Here is a 20,942-nt window from a genome sequence, read left to right on the forward strand (position 1 = left end):
ACATTTCAGATATGAATGTTGTGGAAAAAGACGTTATCTCCAGAACAAAATAGCAACCGTCATGCTTGCCCTAGGATGTTGATTTTATGTTTAGACAGTACACCAAGCTGAAGGTTTTACAGGCTCAGACTTGTCGTGGCGTTAATGTGAGTGATGTTTCTGTTTTTTGGCTCATGAAGGTTTAGACATATGAAATCATGTCTGTAGATCTTTCCTCCCCCTGTGCTGCTACTTGTATGGATTGGACATGAGATACCATCAAAAGTTGGTGCAGCATATGGGGTGTAGTGTGACTAATTAATTTGATGGCATGTCACTAAGGTTTGCTTGGCACTGAGATTAAAAAACAAATGGGACGTGTTTTTCCTGAGGAGGAGGTGCCAGCATCCACATGATGAGATCATTTCAGCTACCACCAATGAGATAGGTGTTTGAACTTTGAGCTAAAGTGTGGGAATGACCATAGAGCTGGAAATACTAGAACAACGCAGGCTTGGTTTCCTGTTTGATTGGGAAGAGCCACTGATCTCTGTCCGGCTGCTCCACACAGCAAAAACAACCCCAACAAAACAGTGTGACAATGTGGCAGATGGGGCCAGGCATTTTTTTTTGGTAGTGCATGGGAACTGCTGGGTACTCTAAATGCAGTGAGTATGGATTAACAGGTTAAGCTTTAAATCAGGAAGTCTGTGGCAGGAGTGAAACCTGAACAAGGAGCACAGAGCTGGATTGACTCAATAAAGGAAGCTGTAGCCTTCACTTTGCAAAGCCTAAGTATGGCTGTTAATGAGAGGACATTTTGGAGGTGGGGTTTCTTCCAGCCTCCAGGTGGGGGCCTAGAGACTTCCCACTGTTATAACTGATCTCCAGCTGGCAGAGTTCAGCTCCCCAGAGAAAATGGCAGCTCTGAATGGTGGACTCTATGACATTGTACCATGCTGAGGCCGCTCCCCAAATCCCGCCCTCTCCTGGATCCACCCCAAGTCTCCAGGTATTTTCCAACCCAGGCCTTGCAGCCCCATTTGGAGGTAATTTATTCATAGGATGTGTGTTTAGTTGCCTTGTGATTGTTATTTTGCCATTCTCGGTTGCTGTAACATATTGTTTCACCATTCTCTGTAACATGTTCATTATGTTATATGCTTTTTATTGGGGGATTTATGGTATAATGTTGTGATTTTAAGTTAATTTATTTCTGTTTCTTGGAAAACAGCTTTGAACCACTATTGGAGTAGCCTTATCAAACTTATATTTCACATAATTGTTGGCAAGAAAGCAGCACAGAGCTCCTCAAAAATGTGTAGGTAATACCGTGCAACTCCAATCAACAAAATTACTAACCCACTGGTATTTAACTAATTCAATGCAAAACTGATTTGACCTGTCCTGCAAATGTTATTGCCCAAAACAATGTGGCCAAATAGCCACTTACAGACATGCCTGGTAGTCATGTTCTGTAATTCAACTATACCGGTCACAAATCATAAAATTAATTAAATCCATTTTACAAATACAGATTCTGTTTGACCCTAATATTATTAGAAAACTGGAAATCTCCAGATCTACCTTATAGCAAGAGAAATATGATGTTGATTTTACTGTCAATTGCTAAATATATGCTAGCAAACAAATGGAAAGACAAAAATGTACCTACCATTCAGAGCTGGAAAGTCAGGGTTTGGGATTACTTTATTCTTACAAAAATAGTTTATTGCAATATAAATGTGTCACCAAGAGCCTATGAAAAAAATAGTTATTGAGCAATGGTATCCAGTGGTTTCTTATTTATCGCATGAAGGCATCCTTCTGAGAAATGTCCTGTATGAAAAAAATGATTTACTTTTAAAAGAACGAATATGTATTTTGCTTTGATAGCCTGTGTTTATATACTCAAATACTGAATTGTAAGTGTACATGCATGAGTATGTTTATGTTAATGCTTAAATAAAGATAACTGAAACTGGGGGAAAATGAGTAGATAGGCATTTCTGAATATTTCTGGGTGTGTTATGGGTTCAGTGATGGCAGCAGGAAGTCCAAGTGTGTCTAAATGCTCATAAAATGTAATGCTGTGAATCAATAGTGGCCTTTTTTCCGTATAGATGAAAAATGCTGGTTCAGGTCCTGTGCCTTTCCTAGTGGCTTTCAGTGCAGTCACAAGAGCTCAAATTGTATCTTAACTACTCAATTTTCTCCTTCCCTCTCTGTACCCTTACAGGACCTGCAGAGGTTCCCATGATGTCACCCAATGGATCCATTCCTCCCATTCATGTGCCTCCAGGTTATATATCACAGGTATGGTGCTTTAACAACCATTGGATGACTGACAGGACTGTATATTTGGCATTCCACAGGAAAAGTGTAAAACTGGGTGCTATTGAGCAAGAATTCAGCATCCTATATATTTTTTCTAAAGTCAAGCTTCTAGTCCTTATCACTATGAAAATAGGCTTCATAGTGAAGGGAAGGAATCTCAGCCAACTGAAATCGGGTTAGCTTATCCCTTGGGATATTTCTGTGATTTCCCTCACAAGTCACTCACTAATCCTCTATTCCTCTAAGGTAACACAGGATATCTGCTCTGTTCCTGCCTCTTTATCAGCCCCTGAGCTCTATGTACCTAGATGTCAGAGTTCTTTTCCTTCACCAGGCAAAGCCTAACTAGTTTCCCCTCAATTCTCTGTCGCTTCCCCAAGCACGTACTTGAGGCCATGACAATGTCCTTCCACTTCACTGTCCCCCCTTCCCAAGGGATTCCACAACCTCTGATAGGCTGATGCCTCAAAGTATCTGCCTACTTTTCCTGTAGGGGTTTGTTGGGACGTCTGGAGGGTGGAACTAGAGGCTGTCTGTCACACAGATCTAAGAGCACTCTAATGCTTTGCGCTGAATTTGAAGTCGCTATGGGGTGTAGTGGGGGGTGTCTACAGTTTATGTAGCTATTTTCAAATCCTTTGCCTGTCCTGAGGAAAAAAAGCATCAGTGGATATAGTTATGTGACCTATATATTTGCAGCAATATTTGTACCTATTTACTGTGGCCATCTTTATACTGTCCATTATTTATGACCTTTGTATCCCACCCTTTCTCCAAGGGGCTGAGGGAAGCATCCATGGTGTTTCTTTCCTACATTTTATCCTCACAACAACCCTTTCAGGTGTAGGTTGGGATGAGAGAGAAGAACAGTCCTGACAGCACCCACTAAGCTGCATGAATAAGTGAGGATTTGAATCCATATCCATCCCCCAATCCTAGTCCAATATCCTGGGTTTTTCCCAGATTGAACTACTCACAGTTGATGTCTCTGTCTGTTTTTTTCAGTCTTAGGGCAGATGTATATCCACAGCAAACGTTAAGGTTTTCTGTTTCTTCTTCCCTGTTGTCTCCATCTAATTCCATAGAAAGACGGCATGTTTCTAGTGATCTGTGTCTCTTCAGCTTAAACATCCCGTGCTTTCAATTAAATGGCCATGGTATTTTCCAATAACTTGTTTGAAACTGAACTCTTGATTCTCTCCCCCCTTATGAAAAACTTCCCACCAGCCAGTCTGACGCAGTGGGCTTTCTGTCACTACTAATTGTATCTGCTTCCCTGCTCCATAGTTCAAGGGAACCGCATTATAGTTTAGCAGACATCTTCAAAAGAGATAACGCAGAGACTCAAAAGCACTGATCCAGATGTTACTTGCAGACATGTGGGGTAGTGTGGGGATCATCACTTGGAACATTATCAAGAAATAATTAGGAATCAAAGAAAGCTGTATTTCTGAGGCAGATTGCATTCAAACGTTTTTCAGTTTTAACCAAACAGGTTGTTAATTAAACAAATGTGTGCTCAATGCTGTAAATTCACTCAAAATAATACTGATTAATGTTTGCAAAACATGTCACCCCGATTGATTTTCTTTTGCTGTTTTTTCTTTCACTTTTCTTTTGCCTTGCATTTATATATCCATTTAACCCTGAATGACCCATTTTCATCCTACCTTTCCTTTGCAGGGCTCAGGGAAATGTACCTGGTTCTCCCCTCCTTATCCTCCTAACAATAATTCATTGAAATAGGTTAGGCTGAGAGGGAATGACTGGCCCAATGTCACCAATGAACTTAATGGGCAAGTAGGATTTTCAGTCTGGGCTTCTTGTTCTGATAGTCTAACCACTACTTGATGCTGGATATGGTGTGATTGTCTGCAGGTAGCCAAAATGAGCTAACTTTCTTATTTTCAAGTCACTGAAGGGAAGGTATTATCATCATCTAGTTTTTCTCCTGTGCTGCTCTTCTTCTTCTTCTTCTCCTCCTCCTCCAAAACAGCTCTCCGTTTCATCATCAACACTGACAGTGGATGCTTTAATTTATACTGCTTTGATATACTGGTAAAATATTAGTGATACTAAAACTTTCAAAAAATAAAAATGGTTTAAATGCTCAGGATTGTATTTCAAAAGACACCACTTGAAATTGCAGCCTTGAACCTAAGGGCTGTTTCCTGAAGCACATAGACTTGGAAATCCCTCTGCTGGATTGGATCAAAAGCCCATATACGGCAGCCATTCACCAGCCAAGTTCTGCTAGGAAAACTAAAAGCCAAGAATCTGGTATTGAGTGAGATATTCCTATTCCACCTGAAGTTTTCCATATAGCTGTCATGGCCAGTAGCAATTAACAAGGGAATCTATACTCAAGCTTCTCTTAATACAAAGTGGAATCTATTCCTGCCAATTAAAAGAGGTTTAATGTTTTATCAAGATACACGTTAGAGCATGACCATGAGACAAAAGAGGTTATGGAATAACCGTTCCCATGGCTGTTTCCCACTGTTAACTCTTCATAACGGGAGGGCGGGATATAAATAAAATCTATATAAATAAATATAAAATACACGAGGCCCACTTTTTCTCTTCACCAATTGGATATATGAAGCCACCTACTAACTTAGATCCTTGGTCCACCAAGGTCAGCAGGCCTGTAGCCAGGAATTTTTTGCTTGGGTCGTCTTCTTTTTCCTCCTACTCCTCCTCCTCCTCCTAATAATAATAATAGTAATAAGTTGTCTTTTACCCTGTTTGAATAAGGGTTCATAGGAGTGCTATCAAGGCACTTTTAAGCAATGAATAAACTGTCTGAATAGGCTTAAAATGGGGTAGCTCACTTGTCTTAACTGACATGGAATAATTAATTATCTTAGTGGAAGAAAAGGAACACCCTGTGTGTAAGCAAATTCCTCCCCATCCCAAGAGCCACTCCTGCCGCTATCCAAGCCACACACACACACTCCCCTTCCCCCCTTTCCTGCCCCCAAAGCCATTTTTGTTACTATCCAAGCCACACACGAAATTTCTTTCCACCCCTCCCCTGAGCTGCCGGAAGAGGAACCGGGAGCCTGAGCTGGAGGCAAAGGCAGGTGTCATTTGGAGGAGCTGCTGCCAATGCTCTGGTAGGCTGGGATGAAGCCAGTGGTGAGCAGATGTGGGGCTAGATAGTATCCTGAGGAGGCCATGGAGGAGGAGGAGGAGGAGGGTGACACTGGGATGGTGATCACCTGTGTTGCTTCTGCCACCACCAGCAGTGAATGGCACTCCAGCCTGCTGGTCAGTAGAGCAGTGGTGGTGGCTGGAAGACAAAAGTCCACCAGTGGCGGTTTCTGCTCGGCTAGCCCCAGAGTGAGGCAAGCAGAGGCTGCAGGATAGAGGCCACTGCAGATTCAATAGGGGGCGCCACCCCCAATGCCGTCTACCTTTGCACAGGCAAGAACTTCGATATTCTTTTCCAGAATGTCCTTTGATCTTCAGAAGCTGAGCCACTTCGGTGGGAAGGGCGGGATATAAGTTAAAAAATAAATAAATAAATAAATAAGAAGCTGTTCTTTAAAAGGAGGAAGGCTCTGGGAGAAGAGGAATGCTTCAAAAAATTCGCTCCATTAACAAAAGCTTCAAATCCAGATTGACATATTTTCCAACTCAAAAACAAAATTCGGTCACCCTTCATATATCTGGGCTGGACATTCTGCACTGCCAGTTTGCCCATCTCTGTTCTCAGTTTTCAAGAAGACAACCAAGGTTCATTAAATAAGCCTTTGCATAGCTTTTTAGTAAGATCTGCTTCTAAATAAAGCAGCTGGTAGTGTAATTGTAGGAAAAGCCTATATTTTGTCTTCTTTTTTTTTTCGTTTAGTTGAACTGTACTTCCCTGCCATGTGGAAAATGAATGTTCTGCTTCGCAAATGACTTAATGCTAAATAACAGCTTGAAGCACGTAGCAGTCACTGGTTCTCTTCTCTGTTGTTATATGTTGGTGCTGATGTTGTAATAGCTGTGTTTGCCTTTTATTTGGCTTTCGCCTGTACTGTGTTAGTAATTAATAGGATTATTGCGTGATTATTCAATTTGTCTTCTGTTTGTTTTGGCATTGGGATGACAGGGATGCAAAGGAAATGAGGATGCTCCAGTTCATGAAGAAAAATGCATTTTGAAAAAATGAGCCTGAGTTACCCTTAAAAGCCTTCGTTTCAAAAGCTGGGCTGAGAACAGATACCTGCGTAGAGAAATAACAGTGTCTATTATGGCCCAGGCTATCCATTCTCATCAGCTCTCAGAATCTAAGCAGCGTCAGCTTTAGCTAGTATTTGGATAGGAGACTATCCAGTAAAGTCCAGAGTTGCTACACAGAGAGAGACAGGCAATAACAAACCACCTCTGAACATGTTTTGTCTTAGAAGTCTTACAGAGTCACCATAAGTTGGCTGTGACTTGACAGCACTTTGCGCCATCCCCATTAAGCAAAAGCCATAAAATCCTCCATGCTATGCAGAGGCAGGCAGTTGCAAAAACCTCTGAATGTCTCTTGTCTTGAAAGCCCTATAGTAGGGGTGACATAAGACCCACGGGATGGATCTGGCCCCTGCAGGGCTCTTATTTGGCCTGCAAGCAGCTGGCTCCCTCTTGCTTCCTTCTTTGGAGTTGCTGCTGCATTGTGGCTCACTTTTGCCCGCCCCCCTCTGCTGCTTCCTTCTAAGCCAAGCCTCCCTTTCCCCTATTGGCTGAGAGCTCCTCCTTTGGGAGGAAAGGAGGGGTAGGCAAAGAGCAAGAGAGAACCCTGTTGAGGAGACGGAGCAAAGGCTGAGTCTCATAGCTCCTTTAAGACCAGCATTGTTTTATTTCAGGTATAAGCTTTTGTACGCTTCTCCTCCTCCTCGTCCTTCTGAGGGAGGATGGGTGGGTATGTAGATGGATTCTTCTGACAACCACAATTCTCTCCTGTTTTCTTTGAGACTTAATATCTCTCTATCTCTCTTTCACACACACATATCTGTATATGTGTTGAAGGGGCATCTTGGGATAAAGGGAAAGGTGAATTAAAAGGAAATTATTTTGGTTTATTCTGAAAAGTTTGGGGGGGGGGGGTTAGATTAGATTTCTCTGTGCCTGTCTGGGGTTTTCTTTCAAAAAGACCCTAATTAGGAATTAAAACACTTGGATTGGCTTCCATTGTTTAATAATGGAAGTAGATGGCTAAGTATTTAAAAATACATTTTGGTTCCATATGTTCCAGTTCAACATGTCACCTTTTCCCCCCTTCCCACCTCACTGGCTGCCTTTCTTCACTCCCCCTTTGCTAGTAGCCATTGATAGACTTATCCTTCCTGAATCTATCTAATCCCCCTTTAAAGCTGGTTATTCTTGTGGCCATCACTACATCTTGGGCAGCAAATTCCATATTTTAATCACTCCCTGTGTAAATTAGTATTTTCTTCTCTACATCCTTCCAACCCCAAATGAGGACATTTTCATCAGGTTTTTTCCCCAAAAAGAGCCCAAAAGAGGACATTCACAGAAAAAGATGACATGTCCTCTAGAAAAAGAACATCTAACCCTAGTTTAAGCATATGAAACTGCCTGTAATACAGAGTCAGACCATTGATTCTTTAAAATAAGAATTGTCTGTATTAACTGTGGGTATCTGGGATCTCAGGCAAAGTTGTCTTTTTTCAATTCCTATAACATAAGTAAGATCTATTTTAAACTGGAGATTGAACTTGAATCCCGCTGTATACAAAATATGTGCAAAGGAAGTGTTGGCTTTTAGGTATTTTGTATTTATATATGCTGTTTTTTATTTGTTTGTGGATGTGAGTTCTGGTGTGTGCTGTTTTTATTGTCATTTGAAGTATCAATCCTCTTCACTGTTTGATTAGAACAAAGTGTGGCATGTTGTTCTCATTTGGTTGTGTGCTTCCTGCAGGAACTTTATTTTGAAATGAAAAATTTCTGCTATTGGTTGTGATCAGTGATAAAAGTGACACTGTATTAATTGTGCTTAATCGATTAGAACTCTGTGTAGGATTGCAGCATTATTCTTTTACAGCAAGCCGTACCGTGCTTGTTTAAAATTGTCCTATTCTATGACAAGTGTGTTCTCTCCTTCCACAAGGAATCCTAAACAATCAGTGATAATATAGTAAATGTGATGGTGTCCCCATGAAGCCAAATTGATTGGTTTTAGAGCATCACTGAAGGCAAGAAAAGCCAGCTGACGGCAAGGCTGTGATCCCTGATATGGACATTGGCTTAGTGTGGGCTAACATTTTCAACCTGTCTTGAAAGTAGGGTTGCCAGGTTTATGTTGGAAAGTATCTGGAGACTTTGGGGGTGGATCCAGGAGAGGACAGGGTTTGAGGTCATAACGTCCACCCTTCAAAGCAGCCATTTTCTCCAGGGGAGCTGATCTCTGCCAGCTGGACATCAGTTGTACAAGCGGGAGATCTCTGGGCCCCACCTGGAGGCTGGCAACCCGACTTGAAAGAGACCCAGTAACGTCACCAAAAAGGAGCTCTTTCTATAGCTGACAGAAGCTTCCTGAAAAACACCTCACTCCTTTTCAACTGAACTCTATTTCTAACACAATCCAGAACTTACTCTCTTGAGAGAAATTATGGAAGCTTATAGACACAGGCTTATAGAGTAGGAATATTGGGCTGATAATACCCGTAAAGTTCGTAGAACCTTATCTAACCCTGAAACAAGTGTAGAAACCCTCTCTTTATAAAGTATTAAATCAGTCTGTTCATATGTGGGAAATCAAGGAATTGTTATACCCAAGGTAACAATGAAAGTAAGGTTTACCTTATAAACATGGCTATAAATTCTTAATCTGTCAACAGAGATTTCCTCCCAAAACCTATACAGTCGCAAAGACTACAATCGTTTACTTGTCAAAATTCGGCCAGAGTTAAGTTCTTTGAAAACCCACTGGGAAAGCTAACAATAAGTGGACTGCGTCAATAACAGGAAAGAGGCACAAAACCTACAGCGCCATGTGCATAACCTATTATCCATGTTCCGTTAGGTGTGCCTAACAGTGACTAAAATGCATCAGGAATTAATTGCACATTCCACTGGTGAAGAGCCACAGCCCAGTGAGAGAGTACATGGTTTGCTTAATGGTAGCCTGAATATTAAGTTCTGGTACTTCCAATGAAAAGGAACTGTAAGTGGCCATTGATGTGAAAGTCTTGCCTGAGATCCTGGAGAGCTGCTGCCAGTCTGAGAAAACAATATTGGTTTGAAGAATCATAGAATTAAATGGACTACAGACCGACCATCCAGTCCAATTCCCTGAGCAGTGCAGGGTAGCCTAAAGAATCTCTAACAAATGGACATCCAGCCTACACTTAAAAAAAAAAAAAATCAAGGAAGGAAGGAGAACCCAGCATGTTCCTGGGCAACCACCTCTGAATTGCCCTTACTGTTAAAGTTCGCCCTAGCATCAAGGTCATATCTTCCCACCTGTAATTTAAACCCGTTATCACAAGTTCTGTCCTCCATCACCAACTAGAACCTCATCAGAATGACAGCCCTTCAGATAGTTTCAGTGTTTGAAAATACGTTGAAAAATACTTTAAAAGTATTTAAAATATACTTTGAAAATAATACTTTAAAATGTTCCCCCCTCAACCTCCTGTTCCCCAGGCCGAACATCCCCAGTTCCCTCAGCCTCTCTTCATAGTCTTCCCTGAACTGATAGTTTCTCTCACTGTTGTCCTTCCCCAAGGGTTAATCTCACATTCTTGGATAATTTCTAGTATAGAGCTGTATTTGGAGTGGGAGGGGGGAATCCATGGGCAGGTTTTACACTCCTTGCCTTTTTTTTTAATGTAAAGATCAGATGCCACCAGCACCCAACCCATCTTTCTACACGGGACAATTGTGTGTGTGTGTGCGTGTGTGTGTGTGTCTATGTATTTTGCTATTATGACTAGTATGGCCCTTTCTTAATTTCTTGCTTTCCAGTTTAGCTTTGCTGTAGCCATATCATAAAACTTTTTGTTTCTTGAAGGTTTCAAATATGTCACTGGGAGTTATTCCAACTGGTTTTTTTTTTTGAGGGGCGGGGGTTGGTAGTACTCTTTATTCTGTGAGACAAGGTTGATCTCTCAGAAAAGACCACCAGTTATGTCTCTTAGCTTTCTTTGATCTAAATAAAAAAATCTCATTGCTTTAACCAATTATTGACTGCCTTGCTATATAATTAGTGTAGCTGCCTGAACGTCTGCCGTGTGATATGTTAACACAGAAATTGCTGGCGTTGGATATATACAGACGTTATTCTTCTGAGCCATGAAAACCTGACTGACAAAAAATTACGAAATGGGCGAAAAACATGTGCTGCACAAAATTATTTCAAAGGCAAATTTCACCAATTATATTAACCTGCCTGCTTTCCTTTACAGGTAATAGAAGACAACACAGGCGTTCGCAGGGTGGTGGTCACCCCCCAATCTCCGGAGTGTTATCCTCCCAGTTATCCTTCTGCCATTTCTCCAACTCACCATTTACCACCGTACCTTGCGCATCATCCACATTTCATCCATAATTCTCATACGGCTTTCTACCCACCAGTCACTGGGCCTGGAGACCTGCCTCCCCAATTTTTCCCTCAGCATCATCTTCCCCCTACAATTTATGGAGAGCAAGGTAAGCCTACAATTAGCTAAGGTGTTCTGATCTGTACTGCGTTGTACTAATAGCTAGTGAGGCTCTGTGACAGGTTAAGCTGAGGGAAACTCTGCTGCTCTGAACCTCAGTGGGTGCCCTTGGGGTAACCACTATTTCCCAGCTTTTCCAACTTCACAAGTGTGGCTTTGAGGAAAAAATGAGAGAGAGGGTAAATAATCATGAATACTGAATGAGGCTCAGGGAGGGAGGAAGGAATAATAAATACTTGGATATACTTCCCCAATATGATTTTTGCTTTTGTATTGCTGCTTTCTCTAAACTTGCCCACACTTGGTACAATTGGGTAGTTAATACAGAAACAAGAAAGTAAAGCCCTTGCTTCAGATTTCTGCTTGGCTACTAACTCACTGGATCGTGTTGGACAAGCTGCAAGTTTAACATGGTTGGAATTTTGGAGTCTGTGTGGGTTCACTTTTCACAACAGACATGTACAGTAGGAACTTCTGAGAAGAGAGGGTGGGGGAGGGAAAGGAACATATATATAATGTCCCAGCCTCCTCTAGATCCTTGAAACCTAAGACCATACCCTCCCCCCTCCACCTGTCATATAAGTTGACTTATTGCCAAGATGACTGGAAGGAATTACTAAGGTAATTTATTATTTATTTATCTCATTCGATTTATATCCCGCCCTACCCCACCGAAGCGGGCAATTTATGTGAAGTGCTATTAGTCAGATCCTAGCCACAATAAAAGAATTGGTCTAAACTAGTGGGATTTAGATTTCTGTGCAACATTAGGAAGAAATACCTAGTCATAAGCGTTTCTCAGAGGGATGGGGACTCTCTTTCATTGGAGGTCTTCAGTGGAATGCTAGATAATCCACCATAGTGTAGTGGTTAACTCCGAGAGCGGCAGACTCTGACCTGGAGAACTAGGTTTGATTCCCCACTCCTCCACATGAAGCTTGTTGAGTGACCTTGGGCCAGTCACAGTTCTCTCAGAACTGTCTCAGCCTCACATAACTCACAAGGTGCCTGTTGTGGGGAGAGGAAGGGAATGTGACTGTTTGACTCCTTAGGGTAGAGAAAAGTAGGGTGTAAAAACCCAGCTCTTCTTCAACTCTTCAGAACTTCTCTCAGAGATGCAAGAAGCAAAGGTATTTTACCTCAGGGTGGAACTTTTACTAATCCGGTTCTTAGTTTGGTTTTTATATTTGTGTGGTGTTTTGATTTTGGCCAGCTAAGAGAAGGGAAGTGGAGACTGGTTAGTGAAGGGAATCTGTTCTGACAAACCTTACCTCTGCCAGTGGTGGTCGTCATCAGAAGCAAACAGGAAACCCTGCCTTGTCTCCAGTGAATGGAAATGCTGCCCCTTTCTGCCCCTTGTCATGGTAGTCGTGCAGAGATTTCTCCAAAAAATGGCAAAAGAGGAATTTTTTTTGCTTAACCTTGGAAAGAATGTGCAGTGGGTCATTGCAAAAGAGCCATCTGGTCCCTGAGGGCAACGTGGGAAATCCTTAATCACTTCCAGAGGTGTAAAATAAACGAGCTTAAAGAAGAAGCGAAACAGCTTTATTTCTCTCCAAGTCATTTTCCTTGATGTCCTTTTCTTCTGGCCTTTGAGCTAAATCTTTGATGTGTGCGTGCATATATAAATATTTTATATATAAATATAAGAGCAAGAGAATCCTATAACGCCATTTCTTAACTTAAAATTAGGATGAGATGGTTGCTAATCATGTCCTGTCACCAGCTAAAATGCAAGAGAAATAGGACTCTTGTTAGCAGCAGATGAATTGCCGGGGCAACAGGGCAAATCTTTCACCACATTATCTGCAGTCCACAACCCACTTATTTCTACCCATTCAGTGTCACGACTGGAGCAAAGTATTTTAATGTGTGCAATGAAGTAATATCATTAGAACTTTAAAAATTACAGAGGCCTGATAAACTAGATGCACCGATGGAACTCTAAACCACCAGCCGGATAAATGATAGGGCAAATTAGAAAGCTGTGAAAGATATAGGTGCAGACTTCCCAAACTTCCGCATGCTTCAATGTTGGGAAGCCTCAGTGGCAGGGAAAGCTCAGACATCATTTCTTTGGCCTGATACAGTGTTCCCAACTCCACCCCCTGCAATTCTGTTCCATACTTATAATTGTATGAGTCATAGAATAGAATCATGCAATTGGAAAGGACCTCTAGGGTCATCTAGTCCAATCCTGGTCAATGAAGGAAATTTACAAATACCTCCTCCACACACCCCCAGTGACTCTGACCCTGGTATTCCTTGGAGGTCTCCCATCCAAATACTGTCCAGGGAAGAACCTGCTTGGCTTCCGGGGTCTGACAAGATCAGGCTAACCTGGGCTTTCTAGGGCAGGGCAATATTCTGTACCATTTGGCTAATATAGTAATAAGAGAGCCAGTTTGGTGCAGTGGTTAAGTGCGCGGACTCTTATCTAGGAGAACCGACTTTGATTCCCCACTCCTCCACTTGTACCTGCTGGAATGGCCTTGGGTCAGCCATAGCTCTGGCAGAGGTTGTCCTTAAAAGGGCAGCTGCTGTGAGAGCCCTCTCAGCCCCACTCCCCTCACAGGGTGTCTGTTGAGGGGGGAGAGGATAAAGGAGATTGTGAGCCGCTCTAAGACTCTGAAATTCGGAGTGGAGATGGGGATATAAATCCAATATCATCATCTTCTTAAGGATTTGAGCTGCAGTGTTAAGTGTGTTCAGTTATATTTGCATGTGTGTTGGAAGGTTTAACAACAACAACAATTTTCAATGGCATACAACAGCATCACAGACAGGCAAGGAAATAGCCGTAATAAATCATTGACATTTATTGATACGGTCTCTCCTCTTGGCAACCAGATACAAAAATTTGGCCATCATTTCTATAGTCACTACATAACAGAGAGTAGAAAAAGTGTCTTCCTCTCATCAGGTTGATTTTTTTGGTCTCTCAGTAATGGCTCCAAAAATAAGGCTTGGAGATCACAATAATAGGTACAATGCAAAAGAATACGATGATTATATTGGATTTATATCCCGCCCTCCACTCTGAATCTCAGAGACTTAGAGCAGCTCACAATCTCCTTTATTTTTCTTCCCCCACAACAGACACTCTGTGAGGTGGGCTTTCTATGATCCAGGCTTTCTATTCCGTTAGCATCACAAGTGCATAGTACATCAGCGTATGCAGGGATGGAATTCTAGCAGGAGCTCCTTTGCATATTAGGCCACACACCCCTGATGTAGTCAATCCTCCAAGAGCTCCAAGGGAAGTGTGGCCTAATATGCAAAGGAGCTCCTGCTATCTATCTATCTATCTATCTATCTATCTATCTATCTATCTATCTATCTATCTATCTATCTATCTATCTATCTATCTATCTATTTATTTTTATGATTTATATCCCGCCCTTCCCAACAAGTGGCTCAGGGCGGCTCACAACACAAAATTTCACATAAATAGAATTTAAGCATAAAAACAGTTAAAATAATTAATACATTTAAAATTTTAAGACATTTAAACCATTTAAAACATTAGGGACAGCAGACATCTAGTATAACTACACTTGATTTCTTGTACCAACTAGTCATAGGCCAGCCGGAAGAGGGTTGTCTTACAGGCCCTGCGGAACTGGGCAAGGTCCCGCAGGGCCCTCACCTCTTCCGGCAGCTGGTTCCACCAGGGAGGAGCCGTAACAGAAAAGGCCCGGTCCCTGGTAGATTTTAAGCGGGCTTCTTTTGGCCCGGGGATAACTAGGAGATTTCGAGTTCCCGATCTCAGTACTCTCTGGGGAACATGTGGGGAGAGGCGGTCCTTCAGGTAGGCAGGTCCTAGGCCATATAGGGCTTTTAAGGTAATAACCAGCACCTTGTACCGGACGCGGTAAGCTATTGGCAGCCAGTGCAGATCCCGGAGCCCTGGCCGGATGTGCTCCCTTCTTGGGAGTCCTAACAGCAGCCGGGCCGCAGCATTCTGCACTAGCTGCAGCTTTCGGGTTCGGCACAAAGGCAGCCCCATGTAGAGACATTGCAATAGTCCAACCTCGAGGTGACCATGGCATGGATCACTGTTGCTAGATCGTCGCGCTCCAGGAAGGGGGCCAACTGCCTTGCCCACCTAAGATGAAAAAATGCGGACTTGGCAGTGGCTGCTATCTGAGCCTCCATCGTTAAGGAGGACTCCAAAAGTACTCCCAGGCTTTTGACCCTGTCCGCCGCTATCAGCGGCGCACCTTCAAAAGCTGGTAGGGGGATTTCCCTCCCCGGACCCCGACAACCCAAGCAAAGGACCTCTGTCTTCGCCGGATTTAGCTTCAGCCCGCTCAGTCTGAGCCACCCAGCCACTTCCTGTAGGGCCCGGTCTAGATTTTCTGGGGCGGAGACCGGTCGGCCGTCCATAAGTAGATAGAGCTGGGTGTCATCAACATACTGGTGACAGCCCAGCCCATACCTTCGGGCAATCTGGGCAAGGGGACGCATATAGATGTTAAATAACATTGGGGAGAGAACCGCCCCCTGAGGCACTCCGCAATCAAGCGCGCGCCTCCGGGATAGCTCACCCCCAATCACAACCCTTTGTCCCCGACGTTCGAGGAAAGAGGAAAGCCACTGTAAAGCTAACCCCTGAATCCCCGCGTAGAATTCCACCCCTGAGCATACGGGATTTTACAAAACCGTGTTGGAAGGTTTAATGGGTTCTCACTGGGAATAAAGTAAGTTGTTCAGAATAAATGAAGGACAGGGGAAAATTCATCATGGTGCTGATTGATGTCCTGTTCCCTCTCTGTCACTTGGGAATGCTGAGAAGTTCTACAAGTTCAGTCAAGAAAAGAAATGATGGAACATCTGTTGTAGTCACCTGCAGCCCTTAGTTGCCTTTTCTTGGCAGGCCATATCCAGATGAAAGGAAGCCAATTCATTTGTTGTTGTTTTCTTGAAATGGGCATGATCGCCAGGATTGATTTGAGCTGCAAGATGTTAATTGTAGCCCTGTGAACATTGAGCTCCTTTGATGATATCTTGTTCGAAAACCTGAAACAAAAAGCGTTCCAGGTTATGATGGATGTTTACCAGCATGGCAAACCACTTCCATTCTTTTATTTATGTATCACTTATTTTAAGGGCCTGGTTCTTAAGAAAGAGTATTTGATGAATGCATGTTCAGATGCAAATGTATACACCTGCCTTCTCAGACAGCAGTAATTAATCTCAGCACGAAAGACTTTCCCTTCCTATGGCACCACTGCGGCCCACATATTTTGAAGGGCTGTTTTGTCCTGAATTGAGCCTGTGTGTTAAATCAGCTAAGCAGATCCATTACTTCTTCCTATCTCTAGCTATAGAGAATTTAGGACAGTGAATGGTCCCCTCCCAAGTTTTTTTTAGGGGTGGGGGCGGGGGTGGGGGTGGAGATGGCTCTCTTGCTTTGGACCAGGATATTTCCCTTCCCAATATCTTCTTCTTCTTCTCTCTCTTTAAGCACTTTGAACCTGATCTATTTGGAAGCACTTTGGGGTTAGCCATCTGTCTTGGTTGTGTTGTCTGGTTTAGCTTGAGATGTGTGATTTTATGTTGTTACCCTAATTTATTCATTTACTTCATTTATACCCCAACTTTTTATATTCCATTGGGACCTAATGCTTTGGAACATTGTTTCCTTTTCTCCATTTTATCTTAACAACAACCTCATGAGATAAACTAGGCTGAGAATATGTGGCTGGCCCAAGGTCACCCACCAAGCTTCCATGGCAGAGTGGAGATTCCCAGCTGGGTCTCCCAGATCTTAGCCCTTGAGAGCCAGTTTGGTGTAGTGGTTAAGTGCGCGGACTCTTATCTGGGAGAGCCGGATTTGATTTCCCACTCCTCCACTTGCACCTGCTGGAATGTCATTGGGTCAGCCATAGCTCTTGTAGGAGTTGTCCTTGATAGGGCAGCTGCTGTAAGAGCTCTCTCAGCCCCACCTACCCCACAGGGTGTCTGTTGTGGAGGGGGGGAGGTAAAAGGAGATTGTGATCACTCCGAGCTTCATCGTATAGGGTGGGATATAAATCCCATATCATCATCTTCTTCTTCTTATACTACACTGGCTTATACAATGTATACTATGTATGCTATATAGTATACTATAAGTTATAGTATGTCTACTGCAGTATATATCAGGGATGGCCAAACTTGCTAAATGTAAGAACCAAATAGAATAAATGTCAGATGTAGGTGGGAGGAAAGGGAAAGAAAGAAAGAAAGGAAGAAAGAAAGAAAGAAAGAAAGAAAGAAAGAAAGAAAGAAAGAAAGAAAGAAAGAAAGAAAGAAAGAAAGAAAGAAAGAAAGAAAGAAAGAAAGAAAGAAAGAAAGAAAAGAAAGATGGGGAGGGAGGGAGAGATGGAAAGAAAGTAACTTTAACCTTAAATGCCCAATAGGGCAGTGGGGGCCTCGAGAGCTACACCATATGTGTGAAAGATCCACCAGAGCCAGTTTGGTGTAGTGGTTAAGTGTGCGGACTCTTATCTGGGAGAACCGGGTTTAATTCCCCACTCCTCCACTTGCACCTGCTGGAATGGCCTTGAGTCAACTGGAGCTCTCGCAGAGCTGTCCTTGAAAGAGCAGCTCCTGTGAGAGTCCTCTCAGTTCCACCTGCCTCACAGGGTGTCTGTCGTGGGGGAGGAAGATAAAGGAGATTGTGAGCCACTCTGAGATTCGAAGTGGAGGGCAGGATATAAATCCAATATCATCTTCTTCTGGCTTCCGAGCCACAGTTTGGCCACCCCTGATATATATACTATAGAGATAGATGTGTTCATTTTATTTATTTCTGATAGTGTGAATCACCTTGAATTCTTCATTTAGAAGATTTGTATGCCATATCTCTGCACTTTTAAAACTTTACCAATGAAGTTGTTGCTGACATAAGCAATGGCTGTTTGAGAGAGGGCAAAAGAAAACACATCCACTATCACAACTACTGCCCACGTACATAGTGAATGCTACTACGGAAAATAAAAACAGATAAAAGTCTCGTTAGAAACTGAGTTGCCTCTCTTTTGATTTCCTATTCAATTTCAGAAATTATACCACTATATGGAATGTCCAGTTACATAACCCGGGAAGATCAGTACAACAAACCCCATCCCAAGAAGATGAAAGACCGGCAGATTGACCGCCAAAACCGTTTGAATAGCCCTCCTTCATCCATCTATAAGAGCCATCTGGGAAACTGTACGACTGTGTACAATGGCACCATCAAGACTCATAATGGCGCTGCAAATGGGGGAGGCGGAGGCATTGGTGGTGGTGGTGGTGGAGGAGGAGCCCCAGCTGTGAAAAAAGTGGAACGGAGAGCAAGAAGCAGCCCCAAATCGAGTGAACCGGAGTTGCACGGTAAAGCCAGCTGGTGCTTTTCGATTTCAGCTTTGCTCTCTTTCAACATGTTTATTTTATCCATAGGTTTATTTTTTTTACGACCCTGAAACAAATACCATATGCATACAGAAGCCCAAGAGAGCCTGTTGTTGCATTAAAGGTTGGAATGCTTGTTCGCAAAATAAGAATGGGGAAAAATTTACTTAGGTGATCCCTTGGTGCCATTTCACACATCAAGAAGAGGCTGTGTTGGGCTCACCCCCAAGTGTAGACGCATCAGAGGGCGACAGCCAATTACAGCTGACGGATGGGTGCCACTGTAGGTTAGACAGGTTTGCTAATCTGTCATTTTGCATATCAAGTATTGTGGTTAAAATTTCTTAGACGTACCTTAAAGTAAGTGTTCGTAAGGGAAGCACTTGGCTAACGCTTGATGCTATTTTTTTTATAATCTTAGCATAGTTGGTAAATTTGCATGCCTTACTCTGATTCTGTGTTTTTACTTGTCAGTTGATACCATTTGACACCCAAGTAAGTGTGCAAGTTTCACCATTTTTTAAACTACAAGACTTTGCTAATTTCTTTTTATGTGGAAAAATCACAGAATTTTAAAATGCAGCTCTAAAGTTGTATAATTTTTTAAAACTAAAACTTCATTTTAGAGGGGGGGGGTTGTTTTCTGAACGAACTTTGTACAGTATAAGCTAGAGTATCTTGAGTGGGTACCATTCCAATTTTCTGTTTCCTTACCTTTATGGAATTCATTGCCAGAGGGCATAGTGATGGCTGCAAGTATAGATGGCTTTAATGGGGGAGTAGATAGATTCATGGAGGAGTGCTCCATCAAAGTCTACTAACCACAGAGACTAAAGCAAGCTTCTGCAATCAGAGGCAACAGACCTCTGAACAGCAGTGCTATGAGACAGGTTCAAGGGAGGGCCTTGGCCTCTATGCCCTGTGTTGGTTGCCCTTTCAGAATAACTGGTGGACTGCTGTGTTAAGAGTAGATGGACCACTGGTCCAATCCAGCATGATGGTTCTTACATTCTTTCTCTTTTCAGCAGTGGCTTTCTGCCTGCCATTTTTGTTGCCTACCCCATATGGAAGTTCAGAAGCTGCATCAGTTGCATCAACTGGATTGCAAGCAAGCCCTGTACTCATTAAGCAAGCCCTGTACTTGAGAGCCAGTTTGGTGTAGTGGTTAAGTGTGCGGACTCTTATCTGGGAGAACTGGGTTTGATTCCCCACTCCTCAACTTGCAGCTGCTGGAATGGCCTTGGGTCAGCCATAGCTCTCATAGGAGCTGTCCTTGAAAGCCCCACCCACCTCACAGGGTGTCTGTTGGGATGGAGGAGAACGTAAAGGAGATTGTGACCACTCTGAGATTCAGAGTATAGGGTGGGATATAAATCCAATATCATCATCATCTTCTACTCTCCAATATTATCTGGTGCTTTAAGTTTTTGTTAACTGTCTTCATGTAAGTTTGCAATCAGAATGAATGCAAATTGAGGCCTATGAGCAATCTTGCCTTCCCCCGCTCAATAGAAGCTCTTTATTTATTTTTTCCATTGTTGCCTTCATTTGATACAGAAAATAGCCTTGTCTGAATGGATACAACAGACAACCTTCCTTCCCCACGCATATCCTGTTTTTTAAAAAAGATATTTTTACTGCCTTTTTAGTAAACCAGCCTTTAAAAAAACATTATATTGAGAGCTAACATCTTGGAAATACAGGATAAAAATATTTTAAATAATCAACTTTAGCAGCCTTTATTGCACAATGGGAAATACGGTGGGTAGAAATGATGGGCAGAGGTTCAAATAACTGTGGGTTTTGCAGCCATTTTGGTGTTAGACTTAAGAGGCCACGCATAAGTTGTGTGGGAGGAAGGCAATTAAACCAGCCCAAGCATAGGATGGTTTGGAAAACAAGTTTAAAAAAATGGGAACCCACAGGCTCTTATCTCTCATCAGTTCCCAGTAGAATTGGCACATTGGTCAATCGACCGGTCGATTGACTGTCTAGTATTTGTCTGTAGTAAAATATTATCAGATTTGCCAGAAAGCCAAGAATGCCACCTGGTAGATGGCAGCTCACCTTTTAAACGTTTCTTCATATTATCATTTGTTAGCCAGCTGCAAGAGGGGATTGGATAAACTTATGGAGCAGAGGTCCATCAGTGGCTATTAGCCACAGCGTATTGTTGGAACTCTCAGTCTGGGGCAGTGATGCTCTGTATTCTTGGTGCTTGGGAAAGGGGGGGCACAGTGGAAGGGCTTCTAGTGTCCTGACCCCACTGGTGGACCTCCTGATGGCACCTGGGTTTTTTGGCCACTGTTTGACCCAGAGTGTTGGACTGAATGAGCCGTTGGCCTAATCCAACACGGCTTCTCTTATGTTCTCATGATGCAACAAAACTGGCCACCAGTGAGAATGTCTGTACAAAGGAACACAAGCTAACATCCACAGCAAAGATCACTTCTCGTAATGCCATTTCTAAACATTAACTTGTTGTGCAGTAATTTTGTTTCTTTAACTACTGTTAAGTAATCCAACCTATTGATGAGTAAAGCTTGTTCGTTTGCCAATACTTGTAAAATAATGGTC

At 42.7% G+C, this 20,942-nt stretch overlaps 1 protein-coding gene across 2 annotated transcripts in view; it reads left to right on the forward strand.

Annotated features, from left to right (window-relative positions):
• FNDC3B (fibronectin type III domain containing 3B) overlaps positions 1 to 20,942 on the forward strand; it is a 387,437-nt gene that overhangs the window by 211,217 nt on the left and 155,278 nt on the right. For both annotated transcript variants that reach the window (XM_060242517.1, XM_060242518.1), the window contains exons 4-6: positions 2,219 to 2,295; positions 10,728 to 10,971; positions 18,033 to 18,347. In XM_060242517.1, the coding sequence (XP_060098500.1) occupies positions 2,219 to 2,295; positions 10,728 to 10,971; positions 18,033 to 18,347 (636 nt within the window). The remainder of the gene's footprint in view (positions 1 to 2,218; positions 2,296 to 10,727; positions 10,972 to 18,032; positions 18,348 to 20,942) is intronic.

Source organism: Heteronotia binoei, chromosome 6, assembly GCF_032191835.1.
Source record: "Heteronotia binoei isolate CCM8104 ecotype False Entrance Well chromosome 6, APGP_CSIRO_Hbin_v1, whole genome shotgun sequence".
Taxonomy (NCBI): domain Eukaryota; kingdom Metazoa; phylum Chordata; class Lepidosauria; order Squamata; family Gekkonidae; genus Heteronotia; species Heteronotia binoei.